The sequence below is a fragment of the Mizuhopecten yessoensis genome, unplaced genomic scaffold (assembly GCF_002113885.1).
Source record: "Mizuhopecten yessoensis strain PY_sf001 unplaced genomic scaffold, ASM211388v2 scaffold11165, whole genome shotgun sequence".
Lineage (NCBI taxonomy): Eukaryota > Metazoa > Mollusca > Bivalvia > Pectinida > Pectinidae > Mizuhopecten > Mizuhopecten yessoensis.
The window spans coordinates 214771-239646 of NW_018408912.1; the positions used below are offsets into that span (position 1 = coordinate 214771).

At 37.2% G+C, this 24876-nt stretch overlaps 1 protein-coding gene across 3 annotated transcripts; it reads left to right on the forward strand.

The window, feature by feature from the left end:
- On the forward strand, positions 1 to 24876 carry LOC110467175 (glucose dehydrogenase [FAD, quinone]-like). Of its 3 annotated transcripts, none has more exons than XM_021524145.1 (12): positions 1 to 175; positions 5703 to 5876; positions 9421 to 9629; positions 10061 to 10250; positions 10694 to 10822; positions 11124 to 11245; positions 11899 to 12066; positions 13983 to 14133; positions 15629 to 15792; positions 21759 to 21936; positions 22255 to 22483; positions 23115 to 24876. In XM_021524145.1, exons 2-12 carry the CDS (start codon positions 5756 to 5758, stop codon positions 23281 to 23283), a joined length of 1830 nt encoding a protein of 609 aa, XP_021379820.1. In that variant the 5' UTR covers positions 1 to 175; positions 5703 to 5755; the 3' UTR covers positions 23284 to 24876. The 3 variants fall into 3 exon arrangements, with proteins under 3 accessions (XP_021379820.1, XP_021379819.1, XP_021379821.1); XM_021524144.1 differs by lacking the exon at positions 1 to 175 and adding an exon at positions 3658 to 3926; XM_021524146.1 differs by lacking the exon at positions 1 to 175 and having other exon boundaries at positions 5697 to 5876.

A 24876-nucleotide genomic window follows, 5' to 3' on the forward strand; every position in this document is an offset into this window, starting at 1 on the left:
TTAGTTACCGACTACAGTTGTGGCAAGTGCAACGGAACAATTGAGTGTCATGCAATCAGTGCTAGTGCCTTGCTCCAGTTGTGTTAAATATTCTTGACCATCAGCGACCAGTACATTCTGCACCTCCCTTCTTAGTGTTTGGGAGTATCGACTTGTCTCACGACGGAACTAAAAGGTAGGTTGTAGAAAGGTGGACACACGACGAACATTAGACATACATGTATATACTGCACATAACTTCGACAAGACGCAGTCGAGCAGTGATAGTTTGGGGTTTAGTATTTGTCATGCTGTGTTTTTAAAGCGTATTTGTCATGCTGTGTTTTTAAAGCGTATTTGATATGCTGATGTTGTATATTTATCTCACCATAACACTTGCTTTATACAGTATAATGCAATGAATACTGCATAAAGCTCCGATTTCCGTAATACCTGTTATTTTAAATGCTGTTGATAATTTTTAAGATAAATAAGTTTATGGTATCTGGACAATGAATAACCGTTCCCTTTATACATTTTCCCGCAATTAAATCCTAGATATAGAAGAAATTCCTCACGATTATGACTCATGTGCAAATGTAATAAATGTTATAGACGTCATACAATGTTTAGCATTCATCAATAGGATTATTGGTTATATATTTGACCTCACTGACGAAGGTCATTTTCAGCGAGGGCGTGGGTACTTCGGAGAATTTTGTAAAGGCAAATGTCAATACGAATTTTTTTTGTTATATTCTGGATAAATGCAAAATTCATCATAAAGAGGATTTTTTGATGAACGTATATTTAAAAAAAAAATGTATTCATAATAACAAATAGGCTATTCTTGAAAGTTATAGGGTAAGATATGATATAAATGCTAAAATAGATTACTTGAATGAAAAGGATATTGCATATTAAACAAATAAAATTCAAGTGGTGTTAATTAATTTAGCATACATAACAGAACAACAATCAATAGAAGGTCGGCCGTCTGATATTTTACATAGAAGTCAATACCACTACTTACTGAGACTGATCTACCTTTGTGTGTGGTCTGTATGGAAACCATATATGTATTTCCGTCTAAGATACAATTACGGCTGTCTGACAAAAATCGTAATGTTAATTGAAACAATAGAATGGGGGATTGTAGATCAATAACATGCTATATATATTCTAGGTTTTCTATCATACGTGTTGACTTGATAAATACTGGCTGTGTTACACACTTAAAAAGTTCTGCTTGTTAACAAACACGCGTCAGTTCAGAATCTTTTATATACAATGTTAGTTCAGATGTTGCGCTAATTTTACAGCTGGAAATCATTATTGGTTCCGGCTCATCCTTATAATTCATTGATTAAATCGGCGAACTGAAACAAGCCGACTTTCGCCAATGCGTGGTTTTATGTAATGATATATAACCTGGCGCCATTTCGCTATTTCTGGCAAAAATTGAACACTCATCCGGGATTATACAAAGAAATACTACAAAGTAAACTAGAAAACAAAAACAAATTATATGTAACTGATAAAAGTAACATATGTGTGTTATCATGTTAAATGTGCGGACGTAAACTCCATGCCTGTTTTATCAGACAAAGACCTGTTGATGTTATTGTGTATACAATGTAATTCCATTGCTATATTTTATAGGTTTTGTAACATATATGTAGTTAGTTGTTGTGGCAACAATAAAGTGGTCCAGAACATGTTAACGGTTTGCTGGCATGCGCTAGTTCTCCTACCTTAATGATGCATTATGGTGAATTCAAAATAATACACTGTATATGATTGGGATAGTGTAATAATGAAAACGATTCTATTCTAAATATGGTCGACTTAATTAATTTACGGGTAATAACAATATGGTCGGGATACAGAATTAGATCGTAATGTTCGGGGAAATACTTAACTGGGCGTATTTTAGAGTTACATAGTAATGGAGTTCGGAATAGTTCTTAATTTGGCCGTGATATAGAACTATATAGCAATGAGTAGTAGTATAGTATTTGATATGACCATGATATAGATATCTATAGCGATGTTCGGGATAGTACTTAATACTGATCTGATATAGAATTATGCAACCCAGATGTTTTGGATAATACTGAACTTGGCCGTGGTACATAATTAGATAACAATGATATTTGAGGCAGTTTCACTTTAGCCAGCGAAAGTGTTTTTAATTTTCATCACGTGTCACGTATCGCAATGTCCTTACAATAGAAATGTTGAGGTTATATTTTCATTCGGGACAACCATTTGCAAAATCCTACAAGACGAAGTGATACAGGAGGACAACGAGGTCCACATGTCATACAGTACGATGACTCGGGAAACTCCAAAGATTTATAATAATCCGCCATGTCTATGATTAGCATTCTAGCTAATTACAAAGTAGTAGAATTCGACGTAAAGAAGTAATGGAGACTGGAATCGCCTGGGATAAACACAGTATATAGGAAAGGTGGTAAATCTTACAAGATTATCCTGATCGGAACACCACATATCGGGAGGGAAACACTTGACGATTTAGCCATAGAAAACAATCAACACAAATATATTGGAGAAACATGGTTTATTAATTATTTACGGAGAAAACTTATCAAACCAGGAGTAGAAAGTTACGTCGAACTTTTCCCGGATGTAAAAGATACTGCAAACAAGATGCATATAAGATCTTACATGAGTTTCCATTTCATATGAGATTTATGATACAAGTCTAAGAATTTTTCAATTTAGCGAGCCTCTTGTGAGCTAAAATAAAAAATTCGAGACGAGTTTCAAAATATCATCTGACAAAAACCGCGTGTAAGATCCTTTTTATCACATAATTAAGATTTGTGGCATTCCTTCGTGTAAAACGAACCTTGAAAGGTAAAAAAACGCCATTCTGACACCAGTGTACAAGTCTGTGACGTCATTTACTTGTCCTAGGCGTGACGTCACAATTGAAACAATTGAAACTTACAACCAACCATAGGGCTGATAGGTCATATTACATGGGAAAATACGCAAAGAAAATATGATATGGGTATATTCACTTGATAACACAGTAAATAATGTGATAAAATGATATTCTACATCATGCAGTCCACATCTCTTAGAATCGTTTATTCCAGCATCCATATCGAAACTGGATATTTCATGAGGATTCGCAAAAAAAGATGATACGTGATCACAACAGGCGTCGAAAAGCCAGTCATATATGTTTGGTTTACAAGACGATGACCATTGCTACGTGATCACTACTCACTTTAAGCGCAACGGTTTCTATTTCACTAAAAGACACAACATGGAGATGTCGGATAGACTCCGAAAAGTCTTTACTGTGAACAATATATTATCAAGTGAGGAAACAGAACTAGAACCTGCTGAATGTTACGTCCTGAATTTATCCTCAGATGTTATATTTCAAACTCGAAGAAGTTGCGAAAATCCAAAATTGCATGGCGTGTTGGATTCCAATAAGGGGGAAAAGTCCACGTAACGCTCAACAGTTCATGATATATCACGAGGTTTAATGCAGGTGCCCCCAGACCCCTGTGAAGTATTACGTAATAGGTGATACATGGACTAGAATCACTCGATAATTGGTTCACACACTTACGGCAGTGTGTACATAGTAACATCGACCTTTGAACAAGCTGAAGAACGTGTAACATAATGCGAACGCATTACTGTTGATATTTCGTGGTAAATGTCACAACCGGCTATTTTACAAACCACAGTTCAGGACTTTTAACAAAGGATCGTGTGTTCCAAAGTGTTTCGGGTTGAAAATTTAAAGTTACATATCGTTTTAGTTATATAATAGTCAAAGGAAAAGCGGACTAGTCAATTACACGGAGGAAAACAGGAGGCCCGATTATCGACTACATTTTATTTGACGGACATTACGTAATACTGAAGCGCCTACCGTGATGTAAACTACACAGGTAAGCAGATACAGATTATACTATTTTATCTGCGATCGATTTTAAAATAGTGCTTCCAGTGTGTCCGGTTTTGTTTTCAATTTTCCTGCATACAGTGTACGTTATTATTAAGTCTCAACAACAGCTTATCGTTGGGTTGGTCAATACTGAATCTATGGACAGGATGGGGCACTGAAATACTATTCCGCTTTGATCTTTGTCCCTTGTCGTTATTCCTTGTGTGTAAATAGTTTAAATATGCAATAACAGGCCGATCAACGATTGTTAAAATTTGTTAATTTCTCTTTAAAAAACTTCCAGATTTCGATAATTTTCGCTTTTATTCTTAGAGAGAAACAATGACAAAGGTATCGCAAACCTAATTTTGTAACACATTGAAACAAAGGGTATTGAGTAGTTACTATAGGCTCTGCGATCCGACATGAATTGATCATGTGGAAATAACAAACGCATTTAGAAATAAATAAGTGAACGTTCTTAGAACATTATCCAAAACTACAAACAGCAAATATAACAAACACAATACATAAACTTTTGGTGGCAAACCTACCGTATGATACGCATTCTCTAAAAGTATCTTGAAAGATTACTGAATGTCAAACGCACGATCACATTCCTAACCTTTATTTGTGTAATATAGTTCAATATATAGACTAAACTGTATCCAATACAGAATACTTAGCACTCAAATGATTTGCACGTATTGCATATAAACACTTATTCAAAATGTATTTAAAAGAAAACAAAAATAATGTTTGCATTGCCTCTATCAAACTGTTGCGGTACATTTTCCTTCCTTCGTAGCCCTCCAGTATCCTTCTGGAAATGAAACACAGTGATGTCATTCCTCTGTTTGTTCGTGTTATGCTTCACAAGTAACGATTCCTTATACCCCGACCGAGTTTAATTTTATGTTTCGCTTCCGAATAACCCCTTCGAGTCATATACCCATTATCGTTATCGCTAGACCTGTTCTGCATACTTTTCGCTCTAACCCTTTTACGGTTTAAGTATCACGTTTTACGTACTGTGGATGATTGTCGCATCTTTAAAAGTATAATAAAAAGGGACCATTATTGATAGTGAGCCGTTTTATGAGAGACGAAACAACGTGTAGCCTCCGTCTCCTGCATTACTGACGTTTAAGGTACTGTAAACACATTTACTCTCAGGATTACGAAATTTCAATACGGAAGCTGATTCTTTATCCTCAGATAAGTCAGGATCTTCTCTATCATTACTTACACTGCTTCCCAATGTTCATATCAACATGTCATCCATGATGATGTATTGATTCCAGCATTTAAACGTCCCTCATCCGTACTGGTCGTACATGTAGGTTCATCACCAACATGTCTATCCACCTCTGCCTTGGTAATGACCAACAATTTGTGCTTTTCACACCGAGAAAACGAACTTTATTTTACAAACATATTTAATTCCACAGAAATAAACCTCTTTGTCGTTCACAGTGCCACCTTTATAACAGAAGCGACCCCGGCTGAATTAGTCTGCTACAAACTACACCCGCTTCGACCTTTAAAACAACCCTGCTTCGATGTAGAGATAAGACAGGGACGAAATAAGATTAAAACTTCATGTTAAGTACATTTAGTTACACATGTTCTCATTTTTCCTTTTCATGTTGAAATTACCGTACCCTTTAAATAACCGACAATCATCATGTCATCACTGCCACGTCCTCACGTTCAGCAGTTATACGGTATATGAGCTACCACTGGCTACCAGTCACCACTAATCATTGTTATTTTGAAGCCTCCGTGGACAACAACCTGACCAGTTGACCAGTAGACAACCCGGTGGTCGGTATGAATAGCACGACCTTTTGCTTGATCCTTGTGTTAGCAGTACTGACCAGTGTGTTATTTATGAGAGACTCTGGCCCTCAACCGACCAAGCAGCTAAATGATACATACGACTATATTATAGGTAAGTTCAGAACTACACGATATAAGTACTTTCATGCACATCTTATCATAATTACAAGTAGCATTTACATATAGAATATCCTTGTTGTAATGACAATGAAATGTCTTCTTCCATGTTAATACTATCATTTAATTTCACGGAGTCGGATTTCGGTTTGTTTTGACGTGTTAGGAACAAACCATCAGTTGTTTTGTTTTTTTTGTTTTGCTTTTTTATTGTTTTGGGGGTGTTATTTTTTGTTCCATGGCTGTCTGTGAAAAGAGTAAACATGAATTGAACAAAATTATAATTCGACACAAATATTGACTGATTGACCGATTTGATATAACTATTTTAGTATGATCCATACATGGGCATTTAACCCGAGTCAACAGCAGATCGAGTACAACTTATCATATAACCATATTTTAACCCGAGTCAACAGCAGATCGAGTACAACTTATCATATAACCATATTTTAACCCGAGTCAACAGCAGATCGAGTACAACTTATCATATAACCATATTTTAACCCGAGTCAACAGCAGATCGAGTACAACTTATCATATAACCATATTTTAACCCGAGTCAACAGCAGATCGAGTACAACTTATCATATAACCATATTTTAACCCGAGTCAACAGCAGATCGAGTACAACTTATCATATAACCATATTTTAACCCGAGTCAACAGCAGATCGAGTACAACTTATCATATAACCATATTTTAACCCGAGTCAACAGCAGATCGAGTACAACTTATCATATAACCATATTTTAACCCGAGTCAACAGCAGATCGAGTACAACTTATCATATAACCATATTTTAACACGATAATAGTCGTTACTGTTATCATTATATAACTCGGTCAGCACAGGTAAGTCAACAAGCCGACGAGATACCTGTAATAGTCCAGGGTTAAAAAGAATTTCACAGTGATTATGTATAATATCTATTATGCTGATGGATATTGACGTTTATCGCCTTATCGAGAAGATCATTTTACACTGATGAACGATCCGACTGACACAGAATGACGTGATAAACTGTATTAACGCTACGGACCGCAAGCACCAAGTGTGTCGGCGTTAAGCAAATCTTTACTCTTGCAGTATACATATAAGTAAATATATTATTAAGTGAGGTACATGTAATCTTGTCACAAAATCGTCCATGGTAAAATATTGTTAGTATTTCTTCTGAACAATTCATGTCGAGAAACAGAGAAGAGTCGCAGTGTTTTCTTGTCGTTATTGATCAATATTGAATAAACCCTGAATGGCATGGCTATACGTTTTAATACCTGCTATTACTGCAATTCTAACTAGCTATATATCTATTTATATAAATCCATCTTTGAACAGATATATCCGTTAGACTTATATATAATGTTAATTCAATTAAGATATATTGCGTACATTCTAAGTGACGAAAATGTGTTACGTGTGAAATCAAACTCACTGTGTTTGATTTCGTGTTATAGGTTTAAAAGCACATTGTCTTCTCACTGAAACACCCAGGTGAAGTGCTATTTTGGTCATACCTAATTATATCAACGGCTTTCCCGAGAGATGAATTCACCGTTAAGTCATGTCATTATTAACTTTCGTTAAGGGCCTGTTACACACTACCGATGTACCTCGCCGGGACTAAACCGGTGCCAAAAAAATAACAACGGCGAGAAAATCGGCAGAGGTCCGGCGAGATAGCACTTCAAAAAATAAAACCTAAACAATACCGATGTTGTACCGGCGTTCCCGTTGTGATACCGCTGTTCTACCGATGTAAGAGCCGATGTGCTACCGAATACACCTCAGTATTACCGATGTAAGAGCCGATGTTATACCGAGGCGCCGCCATTGTTCTACCGAGGCGCCGCCGTTGTTCTACCGATGTGCCAACGTTGACCGGAGCTAGAGCGGAGTAACACCGTTGCGCTGCCGATGTTACGGTAATACATTAATGTACATCGTTAGTACATCGGCGGCGCATCAGTACTTCTTCGTAGGTATTCGGTAGTACTACGGTATTACATCGGTAACAGTACGGTACATATTGAGGCCAGCGGAGAGCCGCTGATCCATTACGGAACGCTACCGGTACCGGTGCTCTACCGACATTAACGAAGCAGTACTGGAGCACTGCCGTTGTAGTCCCTTTGTTCGCTCCGGCAGCGCAACGGCGGAAATTTTGAGCATGTTTAAAAAATTCCACCGTCGCCTGCCGTTTGTTTACTTTTTCGCCGATGTTCTGACGATGTACTACCGTTCTGAGAGAAGTGATACCGTTCTGACGATGTACTACCGTTCTGAGAGAAGTGATACCGTTGCAATGCCGTGCTAGCAACGATCCCCAAAAATCACCAAAGTTGTCCTCCGGTATAGCTCCGGCGACCAAAGTCGGCTAGGTGTTACAGCTCCTCTAGGCGATATATATTTACATTATCTGACGATTTTCAGGGTGTAACTTGGCTAAATAATCCATTCGATTGTTGTAGTGAGGTGGTTTCTCCTTGGTCCATACACTTGTTTTCTCGTATCAAACTTGATTTTCGTTATTAGATTGTTCTTTTTGTTGGCGGTTTATATTTTCTGTTTGGGCTGAAGGCAAACGAATGCAAATTTCAGCTAATAAAATGAGTTTTAGACGAGCATATTATTGATGATATTGATTATCCATGTCATGTTTACATCACCTTTTTCTAACAGCTATAAACCTTCTATCTGTAAAGAAAATAGTAATATATGTTTATATATCACTATCTGTATGGCACCTGGTATTTGTTTATATATATCACTATTTGTATGGAAAGAGGTTATTTGTGTTTATACATCACTATCTGTATGACAAGTGGTATTTGTTTATATATATCACTATTTGTATGGCAAGTGGTATTTGTTTATATATATCACTATTTGTATGGAAAGAGGTCATTTGTGTTTATATATCGCTATCTGTAAGGAAAGTAGTAATTTATTTTTATATATCACTATCTGTAAGGAAAGTAGTAATTTATATTTATATATCACTATCTGAATGGAAAGTAGTAATTTGTTTTTTATATATCACTATCTGTATGGAAAGTAGTATTTTGTTTGCATATATATATCACTATCTGTAAGGAAAGTAGTAATTCATTTTTATAAATCACTATCAGTAAGGAAAGTAGTAATTTATTTATACAACTGTATATATCACTATCTGTTAGGAAAGTAGTATTTTGTTATCATATATCACTATCTGTAAAGAAAGTAGTAATTTATTTTTATATATCACTATCTGTAAGGAAAGTAGTAATTTATTTTTATATATCACTATCTGTAAGGAAAGTAGTATTTTGTTTTTATATATCACTATATATCTATATATGTATGGACAGTAGTAATTTGTTTTTATACATCATCTTTGTATAACTGTATTTTATCCTAAACAAGCGATCACAGAGTGATGATTAAGTCAGTTAAGTGTTCATTCAATATATTTATTAATAAACAATATAACGTGTTCACAATGTTTTGATTCCATTATAAACTCGTATTTATTTATTGGGTGTTTTAAACAGTTGGCGCTGGATCTGCGGGAAGTGTCTTAGCCACTCGACTGTCAGAGGACACCGGAAGTACTGTGTTAGTCCTTGAGGCTGGGAATACTGGGGAGAATAACTGGTTCATCAACGTTCCCTTGGTTAGTGCTCTCACACAAAAGTCGAATGAGGACTGGAACTACCAAACAGAACCCCAACAACACGCAGCATTCGCCATGAAGGAGCGGGTATGCTTTGTTAGAAATGTAAACACTACTGTTAGCACCAAATGTACTCAACTTAGAAGCATTTTTTTGCGGCAATTTGTCAAAAAAGTTGGTCAAAATTGGATGACAAACCACAGGGCATGATCTATATTGCAACAAAAAAGCCTCAGTGAAAATAAATATTAATTCGTGAAACTAAGTTTAGAATCTGAACACATTGCCCTCATACAGTCGCGAAAAAAATAGTGACGTGGTTTACTATTTGTGTCTAATTCCTTATTCGGCGAAATGTTGAGCAATGGAAAAAGATAAGCATCATGATACTTACTAATGCGTCAATTACTGTTTACACTTACTTTTGATGACTGTAAGCAGTTGTCAACCTGTTACTGTTGTACAATTGGCATACAACTAGTACGCATGTATACGTTTCCTATATGTGCCACCAACAGAGAAGCTGCTGGCCCCGCGGAAAGGTCTTGGGAGGTACCAGTGCCCTCAACATGATGGTGTATGCCCGAGGTAGCCGCTATGACTACGACAGCTGGGCCGAGGAAGGCTGTGAGGGATGGAGTTACCAAGATGTTCTCCCATATTTCCTAAAATCGGAAGATGTACTGATAGACGAACTGAAGAATTCAGGTAATTTCATACAAATATAAAATGGTATATACTTGGTGAAGTGGTTTGATACCGTCCTGTGTTTGGCAGTTTGTAGCCATAACAAAGTCGAGATCAACAGGCGGTGTTAACATCCACAACAAAACATATGCTTTCTGACAGGTCAGGTCAAAAACAGTTTGATTAACCATTTCGAAGATTTATCAGTTACGTGAATAACGCTTTGCACTCTCACTGATAAGGAGAATGTACAAAGCACAAAACGTATAATATTAATTGAATTTGATCGTCGTTTTTTTTTCATAGAGAAATGTTCCTTTTTGAAGTCAAATAAACACCGCAGTAGACGACAGCTTAAATGGAAATAATGAACTTATTTTGAGGACACAGAATAAAACACATCATTCTGCACGGGCCAAACAGATGTATATATTTACTTTAATTATGTTTTCTGTTTTATTCAGCGTTCCATAGTAGTGGCGGAGAGTTGGGCGTGTCACGTTCGTCGTATACAGCCTTACCCAGCGTGCTCCTACAGGCCGGACAGGAGCTAGGGTTCAAAGCCCACGACTGCCACGGTCCTGACCAAATCGGTAATCTTAACTTCTGTATAATGCATGACCAATACAGTAGATAATAAGATTTTTTCTCGATGTCATATATTTAGACAATCTTAGGGCTTTTATTTTGTTGGTTAGTATTCGGTTTCTGTTGTTCTATTTGACGTTGACGTGATTTTATAATGGCGATACCTTTTTTTTTTAAACCAACATTTGCGATACATAAATACTATATCTATGTTTATCTGTATTATTCATACACGTCCGAAAACAAAGGAACATTGAAATAGTGTAGATAATTATATATTTATACCAACCACTGGTTGACGTGCAGGATTTTGTAGAATGCAGGCGACGGTGAGGGACGGTAAGAGAAGCAGCACATACAACTCCATCCTTAAACCCGCTATGAGTCGAGCAAACCTACACGTAGGTGTGAACAGCTTGGTGACTAAGGTAGGAACAACAGGAGTATCGACACTGGACTTCTGTCTTGGTGGGGGTTGGGGCGAGTTGTCGTGTAAACATATATGCGTAGGTCAGATTTCTACCTTCAAGTAGCAAATTAATATGCCGAGACAATTTAATACATTTGTTTTCAAATTGATTTTAATGCACACAACTACATTTGCAATAAAAGATAAAATCAAGCCAATTTTATCAATAGCGTTCGCAGTATGGCAAATAAGGACATGGATAAACTAAAGTATTTATTTTATCCTCAAAATCAGATTGAAGCTGATCTATTGTCTCGGTGAACGAATAACTTATAAAATGTTACCAGTCCGATAATGTTCATAATTCTTTATTGTTGTAATAAATGCAGTCAAGAGGCACCAAAATAATTGTCGATTTCAAATAGAAACAAAAAGAAAGAAAATACGTACTGTATTGATAGTAATTAATTCAGGTGTTTATTAATTGTTCTTTTTAATACATTTGTATGCATTTATATACCTACTTCCTATTTGTGTCATACTTCACTCTACATCTATAAGTTGTCAGTAGAGCGGGGCAGTTACAACACCATACATATCGTGTTTGAATATGGACGAATAACCAACTACCCACATGTAACAACTAGACTGAAGTAGCTGTTTCGTTGTCAGGTTCTGATACACGACGGTCGGGCGGAGGGTGTGGAGGTTATGAGAGAGGGGCGGACGCTTACGGTCCACGCCAGGAAGGAGGTCATCCTATCCGGAGGTGCCGTCAACTCGCCACAGCTACTGATGCTGTCAGGGGTCGGACCACGTGATCATCTAGAGGATATGGAAGTAGGATTGTTTTGAGCATTTTTTGTGTTACAATTATAGGTAAAATATTGCAAAGTGTTATTGTGTATTATGGTATTAATATGCGTTATGATGCATCAATAATACGCTTCATTACATGTATGTACGAATCAGGTTCAAATCGTTGGTGGACATCACGAATCCGAATTGCCTGTTTCCAGCCCGCACTTGGAACCCCTGTTAATAGGCTTGGGACACCTTCCGATTTTCTCATCACAAAGTGCTAAGAGTTCAAAATGAAAGTGAGGCCGCCGTCAAACATTGGTATCCAACTGAATGAATCCAAGTTAACGTTTGACTTTGTCGATATTAGGAGGAATATCAACACCGTACATAAAACAAGCTCCGATTGAAAGAATTAGCAGTTTCTATAAAGTGTCATCGGGTTATTATTTAAGCAAGTCCAGCAACCTGAACAGGATTATATTTTTATTTATTCATTTATACCCGTTAACGGTAAACAAATGTTGCTACGGTATGGCGTTGGGTAAATGTATTAAGGTGTATACCGGTATGGCGTTGAGTAACGTATTAATATGATGTATTGTGGTATTATTGTGCATTACGATTTTACCGTTAAGTACATGTACAATGTATTGAGTTACTAGTGTATGAAGATATTTTAATACAGTATATTTCAATTCCTACCCAAATTGGACTCAATGTAACTACCAAATGTAACCCGTTTCATTTACCGATGAATTTGACCAGATTAACATTGCCTGTGCGTATGATTTTGCGAAGGGAGATCACTATTGACATGTTTAAACAAAGAAGATGTACCACTTGATGAGATTTTACATTTGTATTGAAGCTACACAAGAACTTGTTCAAACAACCAAAAACGATCAATCAGCAAAATATTATCAGCTCACGGCCGCTAACAGTAGAGACAAGTCATGTACTTCCCAGAAATTCTCCCTCCAGCTACCCATTCTATCAATCCCGGTACAAATCGAAAACAACGTAAGCTTAGATCCGCAGGGGTTCGTTGCAAATGTCTGAGATACACATGTCATGCTATAACTGATAGGGATCACGGCACATATACATGTATGTTTATGTGTGCTGTGACCAATATCAGTAAAGGCATAAAGTGTATTTCAGAACACCCCTGTGGTAGATCCATGTGGTCCCGTCTTATATGAAATACAGTCGAACAGCCAATGTCATATTAAATGGTTCGTCCTTTCAAGCCTCGTCTGGTTTCTTGTCTAATTCGACATTCAATTACTGCAGTTTCACTTTCCAGAAGATGTTGAGCCTCGAAATTTAGCGGCTCTCCACTTCGCGCTAGTAAAAAGATGGCTAGCTGAGCCTGTGCACCGCGTCTAGATATTATTCTTCCGCAATGTCGCATCAGAAAATTTGATATCTTTTGAATTCATCAACAACAACAAAATATGACATTTAAAATAGGGTTTTGTGTTTTGTTTCTACATGATTTGGTTGTATTGAACTATCAGCGTGCACCATCATGTTGTGTGATGGTCCTTCAATGACGGACTATATTTTTTACATTACTTTAATACGTAGACTTGCACAAGCTCCAGAACCTGGGACAAACGAACAGAATGGACTTCACAAGTTCCAATTATTGTAAAAAAAAACACGTTGATTGAAATATAAGGATTGAATCTTGCTTTGGTCGATTTCATGGGGTGATGAATTGAGTTGATCTTGAAACAAATTCAACATGAACTGATTCGCAGTTCATTAGATTTGTTTCAAGACCAACTCAATTCATCACCCCATAAAATCTACCAAAGCAGGATTCAATCCTTAAATGACGACGACATGCAAATGTGTGATGCATTACAGTAGTGTGATATGTTGTGGTATTGTTGTATTTGTTGCATTCAGTTTTACGATAACTGATGTTATTGCTTTACTTTCAGATTGACGTTAAAGCCGACCTACCCGTCGGAGATAACCTACAGGACCACTTGATGGTTTTCATACCTGTTCTCACCAACACGTCTATACCTATAACAAAGGATACTGTAGGGAACGTATGGGCGCTGATGGACTATGTGATTCATAGGACAGGTACAGCCACTCTGACTTACCTATATGTTTATCACCTCTGGGAGTACATGGAGCTCACAATCCGTCAATCCTTCCGTCCATATACCTCGAACTGGTTTCCAAACAGATATCGATAACAATGAAGATTTAAAAATGGTTATTAAATTAAATTAAATCAATTGAATTAATTTGCAAAAATGAATGACTATCATTGAGAGCGAAATCCCCTTTATACACGTTTATCGTTCATATTATGTACCTATATGTATACTTCTAATGGAAACATTGAGTTCTCAATTACGTGTATGAAAAATGTTTATTTCTTGAAGGAGATCCATGTCTTTATTTACTAGTTTTTGAGTAGAGTAGTACTTACATGTTTTTATGAAATTATAACTTAATTACGTGTATGAAATAAGTATTTGTTTACGTGAATACAATTAGATCAGGTTAGATCAGGTGAAAAACATAAGTATCCTAATTAAGTCTGATGTATCGTTATACAACAAATATAAATATGGAATATATATATCGTATAAACAATTATGTTTTAGAAAAGTATAATAAATGAGTGCACTCTATCAATCCTATATAATATATAGTAAATATTTTAAATAATTTTCAACTTTTTACTTAAATGACATTAGTCATTGCTTAAGTAATTAGATTAGTGCTCACTTATGTGTTTGAGATAAGCAGTGATTAACGTGTATGAGATTATTCATGAGTAGAAGTGGTATTTTTTTACGAGTATTGTTTTAGTCCTTAATGAAGCGTTCAGTTTTAAATCTCTTATTTATCTACAGTTTCACGTTGAAATATCAGTTTTCAGTTTCATTTGCTGCATATTTCTTCCTTAAGACATGGTTATTTCGATAATTATTCCGTCTGTAATAAATTCACAGTACATGATTGGTTGCATTTAGTATCACAAGTGTCATAGCATTTTAAAAATAACGCTTAACTTTTCTTTAAGTTTATCTAAAATACGAAAAATGTCTTAGAGTTATTTCCCTTTACTTGGATGTTTGCTATAGGCACGATAGTATGTACCTGCATCATGATACGCATAATAGAAACATAATAGAAATATTATCCCGATGCAAATATCGAAACAGCTCCGTGAGATATAAACGAACAATTTCTAGGGGACAGTAAGATACATATGCAGTAACAGGTCAGGTATTCCTGTTTTAGAAGAATCACCATAGTTCTACTAGTTCATTATAAAAAGTAACGTAATGAAACCTAAGTGAGTAAAACCTAAGAAATAAAATAACCACGGCGTTATAAAATAACAAAGGAGAAAGTGATATATAGAAAGATAAAGTTGTAAAAGAACGAATAGCTACTCGAGTCAAAAAGCTACACGAATTGAAACGTAACATAAATAAACTGTCTCTTCTCATATCGTGTTTGTGTTAACGGGATCTGTATACATAGTGCTCATTACTTTATAATGGAAGGAATGTCAGGCAATGACCTATTACAAAATTAACTCTGTTGACTATTGCAGGTGTCATTGCCACCACCGGTGTTGAAGCTATGGCATTTCTCTATGAGGACGGTAACGTCACTTCCGGTAATGGCAAAGCCCCCGAGATTCAGTTCCATCTTCACAGTGTTCATGGTTTCACGGAAAACGAAAAGCAATTTGAAAATTTTAATCTTAATGAAAAGGTGTGAATATAAACCTATTAAAATAATTTTTTAATGTTGGCAATTATAAATATATGAATACTTATTTATTTGCAGATCATATATCTTTACTAAACAAACACATTCAATTTTTCAATATGCTTATTTCTTTATTTCGAACTGGACGTAAATATACATGTTAAAATAGTGTTGTAATTTAAAACTTTTGATCAAATAAAAAAGAAACTCTAAGGTAGCAATCCTGAATTTCTGTAGTATTGCAGCATTTATTATCAAAGTAATTCTACATACCGTCTATGGTTCTATTCTCCACTTGGAGAACTAAGTAATTCAGTACATACCGTCCATGGTCCTATTCTCCACTCTGAGAGCTAAGTAAGTCAGTACATATCGTCCATGGTCCTATTCTCCACTCGGAGAACTAAGTAAGTCAGTACATACCATTCATGGTCCTGTTCTCCACTTGGAGAACATATCGTCCATGGTCCTATTCTCCACTCGGAGAACTAAGTTAGTCAGTACATACCGTCCATGGTCCTATTCTCAACTTGGAGAACTAAGGAAGTCAGTACATACCGTCCATGGTCCTATTCCCCACTTGGAGAACTAAGTAATTCAGTATATACCGTCCATGGTCCTATTCTCTACTTGGCGAACTAAGTAAGTCAGTACATACCATCCATGGTCCTATTCTCAACTTGGAGAACTAGGTAAGTCAGTACATACCGTACATGGTCCTATTCCCCACTTGGAGAACTAAGTAATTCAGTATATACCGTCCATGGTCCTATTCTCAACTTGGAGAACTAGGTAAGTCAGTACATACCGTACATGGTCCTATTCCCCACTTGGAGAACTAAGTAATTCAGTACATACCGTCCAAGGTCCTATTCTCAACTTGGAGAACTAGGTAAGTCAGTACATACCGTCCATAGTCCTATTCTCCACTTGGAGAACCAAGTAAGTCAGTACATATCGTCCATGGTCCTATTATCTACTTGGAGAACTAAGTAAGTCAATACATACCGTCCATGGTCCTGTTCTCCACTTGGAGAACATATCGTCCATGGTCCTATTCTCCACTTGGAGGACTAAGTAAGTCAGTACATACCGGCCATGGTCCTATTCTCCGCTTGGAAAACTAAGTAAGTCAGTACATACCGTCCCTGGTCCTATTCTCCACTTGGAGAACCAAGTAAGTCAGTACATATCGTCCATGGTCCTATTCTCTACTTGGCGAACTAAGTAAGTCAGTACATACCGTACATGGTCCTATTCCCCACTTGGAGAACTAAGTAAGTCATTACATACCGTCCATGGTCCTATTCCCCACTTGGAGAACTAAGTAAGTCAATACATACCGTCCATGGTCCTATTCCCCACTTGGAGAACTAAGTAAGTCATTACATACCGTCCATGGTCCTATTCTCCACCTTGAGAACTAAGTAAGTCAGTACACACCGTCCATAAACATATTCTCCACTTGGAGAACTAAGTAAGACAGTACATATCGTCCATGGTCCTATTATCTACTTGGAGAACTAAGTAAGTCAGTACATATCGTCCATGGTCCTATTCTCTACTTGGAGAACTAAGTAAGTCAGTACATACCATTCATGGTCCTATTCTCCACTTGGAGAACTAAGTAAGTCAGTACATTCCGTCCATGGTCCTATTCTCCACTCTGAGAGCTAAGTAAGTCAGTACATACCGTCCATGTTCCTATTCTCCACTCGGAGAACTAAGTAAGTTCGTACATATCGTCCATGGTCCTGTTCTCAACTTGGAGAACTAAGTAAGTCAGTCCATACCGTCCATGGTCCTATTCTCAACTTGGAGAACTAGGTAAGTCAGTAATCACCGTCCATGGTCCTATTCTGCACTCTGAGACCTAAGTAAGTCAGAAAACACCGTCCATGGTCCTATTCTCCACTCGGAGACCTAAGTAAGTCAGAACATACCGTCCGTGGTCCTATTCTCCACTTGGAGAACTATGTAAGTCAGTACATACCGTCCCTGGTCCTATTCTCCATTTGGAGAACTAAGTAAGTCAGAACATACTGCCATGGTCCTATTCTCCACTTGGAGAATTAAGGAAGTCAATACATACCGTACATGGTCCTATTCTCCACTCGGAGACCTAAGTAAGTCAGAACATACCGTCCATGGTCCTCCACTTGGAGAACTAAGTAATTCAGTACATACCGTCCATGGTCCTATTCACCACTTGGAGAACTAAGTAAGTCAGGACATACCGTCCATGTTCCTATTCTCCACTCGGAGAACTAAGTAAGTCAGAACATCCTGCCATGGTCCTATTCTCCACTTGGAGGACTAAGTAAGTCAGTACATATCGTCAATGGTCCTTTTCTCCACTTGGAGAACTAGGTAAGTCAGTACATCCCGTCCATGGTCCTATTCTCCACTCCGAGAACTAAGTAAGTCAGTACATACCGGCCATGGTCCTATTCTCCACTTGGAGGACTAAGTAAGTCAGTACATATCGTCCATGGTCCTATTCTCCACTTGGAGAGCTAAGTAAGTCAGTACATATCGTCCATGGTCCTATTCTCCACTTGGAGAGCTAAGTAAGTCAGTACATATCGTCCATGGTCCTATTCTCTACTTGGAGACCTAAGTAAGTCAGTACATACCGTCCCTTGTCCTATTCTCCACTTGGAGAACTAAGTAATTCTGTATATACCGTCCATGGTCCTATTCTCCACTCTGAGACCTAAGTAAGTCAGAAAACACCGTCCATGGTCCTATTCTCCGCTCGGAGAACTAAGTAAGTCAGAACATCCCGTCCGTGGTCCTATTCTCCACTTGGACAACTAAGTAAGTCCGTACACACCGTCCATGGTCCTATTCTCCACTTGGAGGACTAAGTAAGTCAGTACATATCGTCCATGGTCCTATTCTCTACTTGGAGAACTAGGTAAGTCAGTTCCTGCCGTACATGGTCCTATTCCCCACTTGGAGAACTAAGTAAGTCAGTACATTCCGTCCATGGTCCTATTCTCCACTTGGAGAAATAAGTAAGTCAGTACACACCGTCCATGGTCCTATCCTCCACTTGGAGAAGAACTAAGTAAGTCAATACATACCGTCCGTGGTCCTATTTTCCACTTGGAGAACTAAGTAAGTCAATACATACCGTCCGTGGTCCTATTTTCCACTTGGAGAACTAAGTAAGTCAATACATACCGTCCATGGTCCTATTTTCCACTCGGAGAACTAAGTAAGTCATAACATACCGTCCATGGTCCTATTCTCCCCTTGGAGAAGAACTAAGTAAGTCAATACATACCGTCCGTGGTCCTATTTTCCACTTGGAGAACTAAGTAAGTCAGAACATACTGCCATGGTCCTATTCTCCACTTGGAGGACTAAGTAAGTCAGTACATATCGTCAATGGTCCTTTTCTCCACTTGGAGAACTAGGTAAGTCAGTACATCCCGTCCATGGTCCTATTCTCCACTCTGAGAACTAAATAAGTCAGAAAACACCGTCCATGGTCCTATTCTCCACTTAGAGAACTAAGTAAGTCAGTACACACCGTCCTTGGTCCTATTCTCCGCTCGGAGAACTAAATATTCTCCACTTGGAGAACTAAGTTACTCAGTACATCCCGTCCATTGTCCTATTCTCAACTTGGAGAACTAATTAAGTCAGTACATACCGTCCCTGGTCCTATTCTCCACTTGGAGAACTAACTAAGTCAGTACATATCGTCCATGGTCCTATTCTCCACTTGGAGGACTAAGTAAGTCAGTACATATCGTCAATGGTCCTTTTCTCCACTTGGAGAACTAGGTAAGTCAGTAATCACCGTCCATGGTCCTATTCTGCACTCTGAGACCTAAGTAAGTCAGAAAACACCGTCCATGGTCCTATTCTCCACTTGGAGACCTAAGTAAGTCAGTACAACTGCCATGGTCCTATTCTCCACTTGGAGGACTAAGTAAGTCAGTACATATCGTCCATGGTCCTATTCTCCACTTGGAGAATTAAGGAAGTCAATACATACCGTACATGGTCCTATTCTCCACTCGGAGACCTAAGTAAGTCAGAACATACCGTCCATGGTCCTCCACTTGGAGAACTAAGTAATTCAGTATATACCGTCCATGGTCCTATTCTCCACCTGGAGAACTAAGTAAGTCAGTACATTCCGTCCATGGTCCTATTCCCCACTTGGAGAACTAAGTAAGTCAGGACATACCGTCCATGTTCCTATTCTCCACTCGGAGAACTAAGTAAGTTCGTACATATCGTCCATGGTCCTGTTCTCAACTTGGAGAACTAAGTAAGTCAGTACACACCGTCCATAAACATATTCTCCACTTGGAGAACTAAGTTAGTCAGTACACACCGTCCATAAACATATTCTCCACTTGGAGAACTAAGTTACTCAGTACATCCCGTCCATTGTCCTATTCTCAACTTGGAGAACTAGGTAAGTCAGTAATCACCGTCCATGGTCCTATTCTGCACTCTGAGACCTAAGTAAGTCAGAAAACACCGTCCATGGTCCTATTCTCCGCTTGGAGAACTAAGTAAGTCAGTACGCACCGTCCATGGTCCTATTCTCCACTTTGAGAACTAAGTAAGTCAGTACATACCGTCCATGGTCCTATTCTCCACTTTGAGAACTAAGTATGTCCGTACATACCGTCCATGGTCCTATTCTCCACTTGGAGAACTAAGTAAGTCAGTACACACCGTCCATGGTCCTATTCTCCACTTGGAGAAGAACTAAGTAAGTCAATACATACCGTCCATGGTCCTATTTTCCACTTGGAGAACTAAGTAAGTCAGTACATACCGTCCATGGTACTGTTCTCTACTTAGAGAACTAAGTAAGTCAGTACACACCGTCCATGGTCCTATTCTCCGCTCGGAGAACTAAGTAAGTCAGAACATACCGTCCATGGTCCTATTCTCCACTTGGAGAACTAAGTTAGTCAGTACACACCGTCCATGGTCCTATTCTCCACTTAGAGAACTAAGTAAGTCAATACATACCGTCCATGGTCCTATTCTCCACTTTGAGAACTAAGTAAGTCAGTACATACCGTCCATGTTCCTATTCTCCACTCGGAGAACTAAGTAAGTTAGTACATACCGTCCATGGTCATATTCTCCACTTGGAGAACTAAGTAAGCCAGTACATACCGTCCACAAGGTACAACCTTAGATTGTAAAAGCTGGGCATTTGTCACTACGAATAACTCCATTACATATTTGTGAATAAGTCGGGAAGTGGGGTAGAATTTCAGTATTAATATCAGAGACCTCTTTAACAAAATGTTAACATGTATTAGGAAGTATAATATCTAACTCTTCTGGTACAGACATTCCTTATTTCCTCCTTTAGGAGATTTTATATGTCAAAACAGTTTTACAATATGTATCTTAATTTATATATAAACATAGTTTTGAGAAGTAAATGTATTAGATAATGACGTATTTGACATTCATATAACTGTATTATATAATTCATAATACAAAATGTTCACTTCAATATCTTTTCCTCATACAACTCTGACATATATACGTATGCACTTAAATATACATCAATAGGCTAATTATAGAGAACTCTCCATCTCACATACCAATCCTTTGAAATTTCCAGACATATTTATCATTAGTGTTTCCCACTCTATATCAGTCAAGTATACATGTGATTGATCACCAAGTAAAAAGCTACATTGTTCTTCAATTCTTAATTCTGAAAACTGTACATATGACAATACACAATATCTTTACTTGTTTTCTCACATATCTTACATATAACGACTTCATTCTCACAAGCTATTGAGTATTTGAATAACTCTTCTATATCCCGCACATGTTGTTGAGAAATTACACGTGATGCGAGTTTGACTAAAATAAACCCCCACTTGTACCATATCAAATCCATATTAACAATGCTGGTGGAATTCCGAAGCTGTGTCGACTATGAAAAATATGTTCCGTTTCAGACACGAGATCTCGTATTCTCGACAGCTGTAAATCAAAGCAGCTTCTCGATGCTGCCAATCCTCCTACATCCAAAGAGCCATGGTACCTTACGTTTAAAAAGCAAAGATCCGCTCCAGTACCCGGCCATAGATCCCCAGTACCTACAACATCCGGGGGACATCAAAACACTCTTAAAAGGTAATATGATAGTGTGAGGACAGAATTGTTGCCATGAAATATATGACATAGTATTTAATCTTCTGAAGTACCAAATTCAAAGCCAATTTCTATCCTATTGTTTTCCTGAACGTGAAACATTTGTTTTAAGACTGTTGTTAGTGTTACAACGTTTACAAATCCAGTACTTCATTTTGAATATCACTTTGTATATAATACAATGATACTATGTATATTGAAATAACTTATGCTGAATCGGACCAACGTAATTTCCACTGACCAACGTAATTTCTAATGACCAACATCATTTTTGTTACTTTATGAGTATTTCGTCCTAAGGTATACGGCTCACTGAACGACTATTGGACACCAAACCTATGAGGGAGATCGGAGCATCTATTGACCCGTCCGTCCCTATGTATAAACTGTGTGAGCAGCATCTATTCAGGTCAGACGCCTTCTGGATGTGCTTCATACGACAACTAGCTGTAACTGTATACCACCCCACCGGCACGTGCAGGATAGGAAGAAAGGATGACCCCACTGCTGTGGTTGACCCTCAACTTAAGTAAGCAATTAATAATATTCTTGATATATATTAGCTGAAAATGTAACAAGTAGATTTCACATTTCAAAATATGCCGGTATTTATCTTAAAACCGTGTAACCTAATAGTCCAACTATATTCCCGTCACACGGGTTAACAACGATTGAGGAATTCGCAATTTGTTCTGTATTAAATCTGAATCTGATCTTTATATGAGATTAAATGTTACGTTGTTTTCATTTTATAAAATAAAATTCATAATATTTCATGACTAGGTGCTTAGTGTAAACTCAAATATAACGAACTTCATTGAACACAACAAAGTATAATAAAATACGACATACATATCATGCTTCAGAATATATATGAATATGTTAAAATTCAACAAAAGTGTACAAAAAAACAACAAAAATACTTAAATAACATAATATTGTATCGAAGTACAACAAAATGTAATTCATAGCACAAAATACATGTAAGAACACAACACAGCACCGCTATACTTATATATGTATGTGTTATAATCTACCATATTGTATTCTTAATACTAACGAAGCATTAATGTTTATGAACTTAAAAACATGTAACAATACAGCACTAACGGGTTCAGGTTTACATGCTCAAATTGTTGATTTTGGCGTATTTGTTTCAGAGTGAAAGGCATCAAAGGTCTGCGTGTAGTAGATGCTTCTGTTATGCGAAACATGCCGTCGGGCAATACAAACGCCCCGTCGATTATGATTGCAGAAAAGGCAGCGGACATGATACGAGGTGTAGATACTGTTCAGAGATGGAAACAGCAAATAAGAGGGCATTTGTGACGTGTGTTGATATGCATAGGTATTTGTAACAAGGATGTGTCACAACAATCAATTGATCACCTCTTTTATAACGTACAAAGTAAATATTTTAATACGAATAATTCCTCAAGACAATCTACCTCAGGAGATATTAATGAATGTGTGTCTTTAGCGTTATTTAGTTAATGTTAAGATAATTAACCATATAAGGTCAACGTCTATTTCCAAGAGTTCCGTTCATGAACTGCGGGGCTTCGTATCGATATACTTTCTCGATTTTCATTAGGTGGATATGTATAGTAGTAAGAGAGGTAGAGATGTGTAGTACATGTAGAAGATAGGTAGAGGTTTCACCACCAGGCACCTAGCTGGACTGTAAACAATGTACACGAAAAGAGTATTATCTAGCCACTCTGGGGGACCACATTGTTGAGATTCTGTGACGCTATCTGGTGACTTTTTAAAGCAATATTTGAGAGCAAAATTTATTCCATTTTCAGGCCTTTTTGTCTCCGTTTCAGTTTCAAAATTTTAGGAAAGAATGAATTGTTATTGATATGATAGGAGATAAATTCAGTATTGTCATGTATGTATAGATATACATATTAATATATATAAAGTAGATAATAAAGAAACAAATTCTTGCAAAGGAAAATATAGAAAATAAAATAGAAGTATCCAATATCAACCGCTACCTTCTTGGGCTTCTTCAGGCGGACAATATATTTTATATATGATTCATGATCACTTTTATTATTTAACAGCACTACTCAGAATCACCAAATCACCGAGCATGCCTATTAAAAGGGAGTATTGTAAAGCAACTAAGTTTTTACATTTTTACACGCCTGAGTCAACATTAGACTTTTTGAATATGGAAGTTCTGTGTTTAGCAAACGAAATTCTTTAACAAAAATGGATTAAAAACATATCAGTGATAGTTTACCGAGTTATTGAGGCAGAGGTACGCATTGCTTTTATATGTTTATTGCAATTGATCATCAATCCGCCTCTTGCTTCTTCATATCTTTCCTTTCTAACATAATTGAACACAATCCCTTTTTAAGCCGTTACTACAGAGAATAAGTCTTCAGTCGCTCAGAAAAATTTCAGTCTGAATTGCTGAATGAATTAATATATGTACAGTAAATACTGATTCCCCCATCCCCTCACTAGTGTTTTAATTCACGTGTAGATGTAAAGCTAATACATTGTAGGAGTCATGCTGAGGTGGTCGCACCAGTGGTCCTTTCTAGTTAAACAAAATATAGATGTATAGTTTCTTAGACTGTTTTTAGAACAATGTTAGTTGTTATTTGTTGTTCAGATCACTAAACATCAGCACTTGAATGGTTATAACTTACTTACAGAAACAACGATGTGTAATTTTAAGTATGTGTATAATCCTATCTGGTCCTTTTACCAGAAAAAAATATTCCTTTTTTAAATTATTTCATTTTCAGTTTATTATGAATGTTACATTTTTGTCTGACTTGAAAAGGGCTGTGATATAAACAAATAAAATGTAATCCTTCTTAAAGATGTAATCCCGCTTTTCATAAACGTATATATGTAAAATTTTCAAAAAGATTCATCAGTTTGGAAAAATGTGAT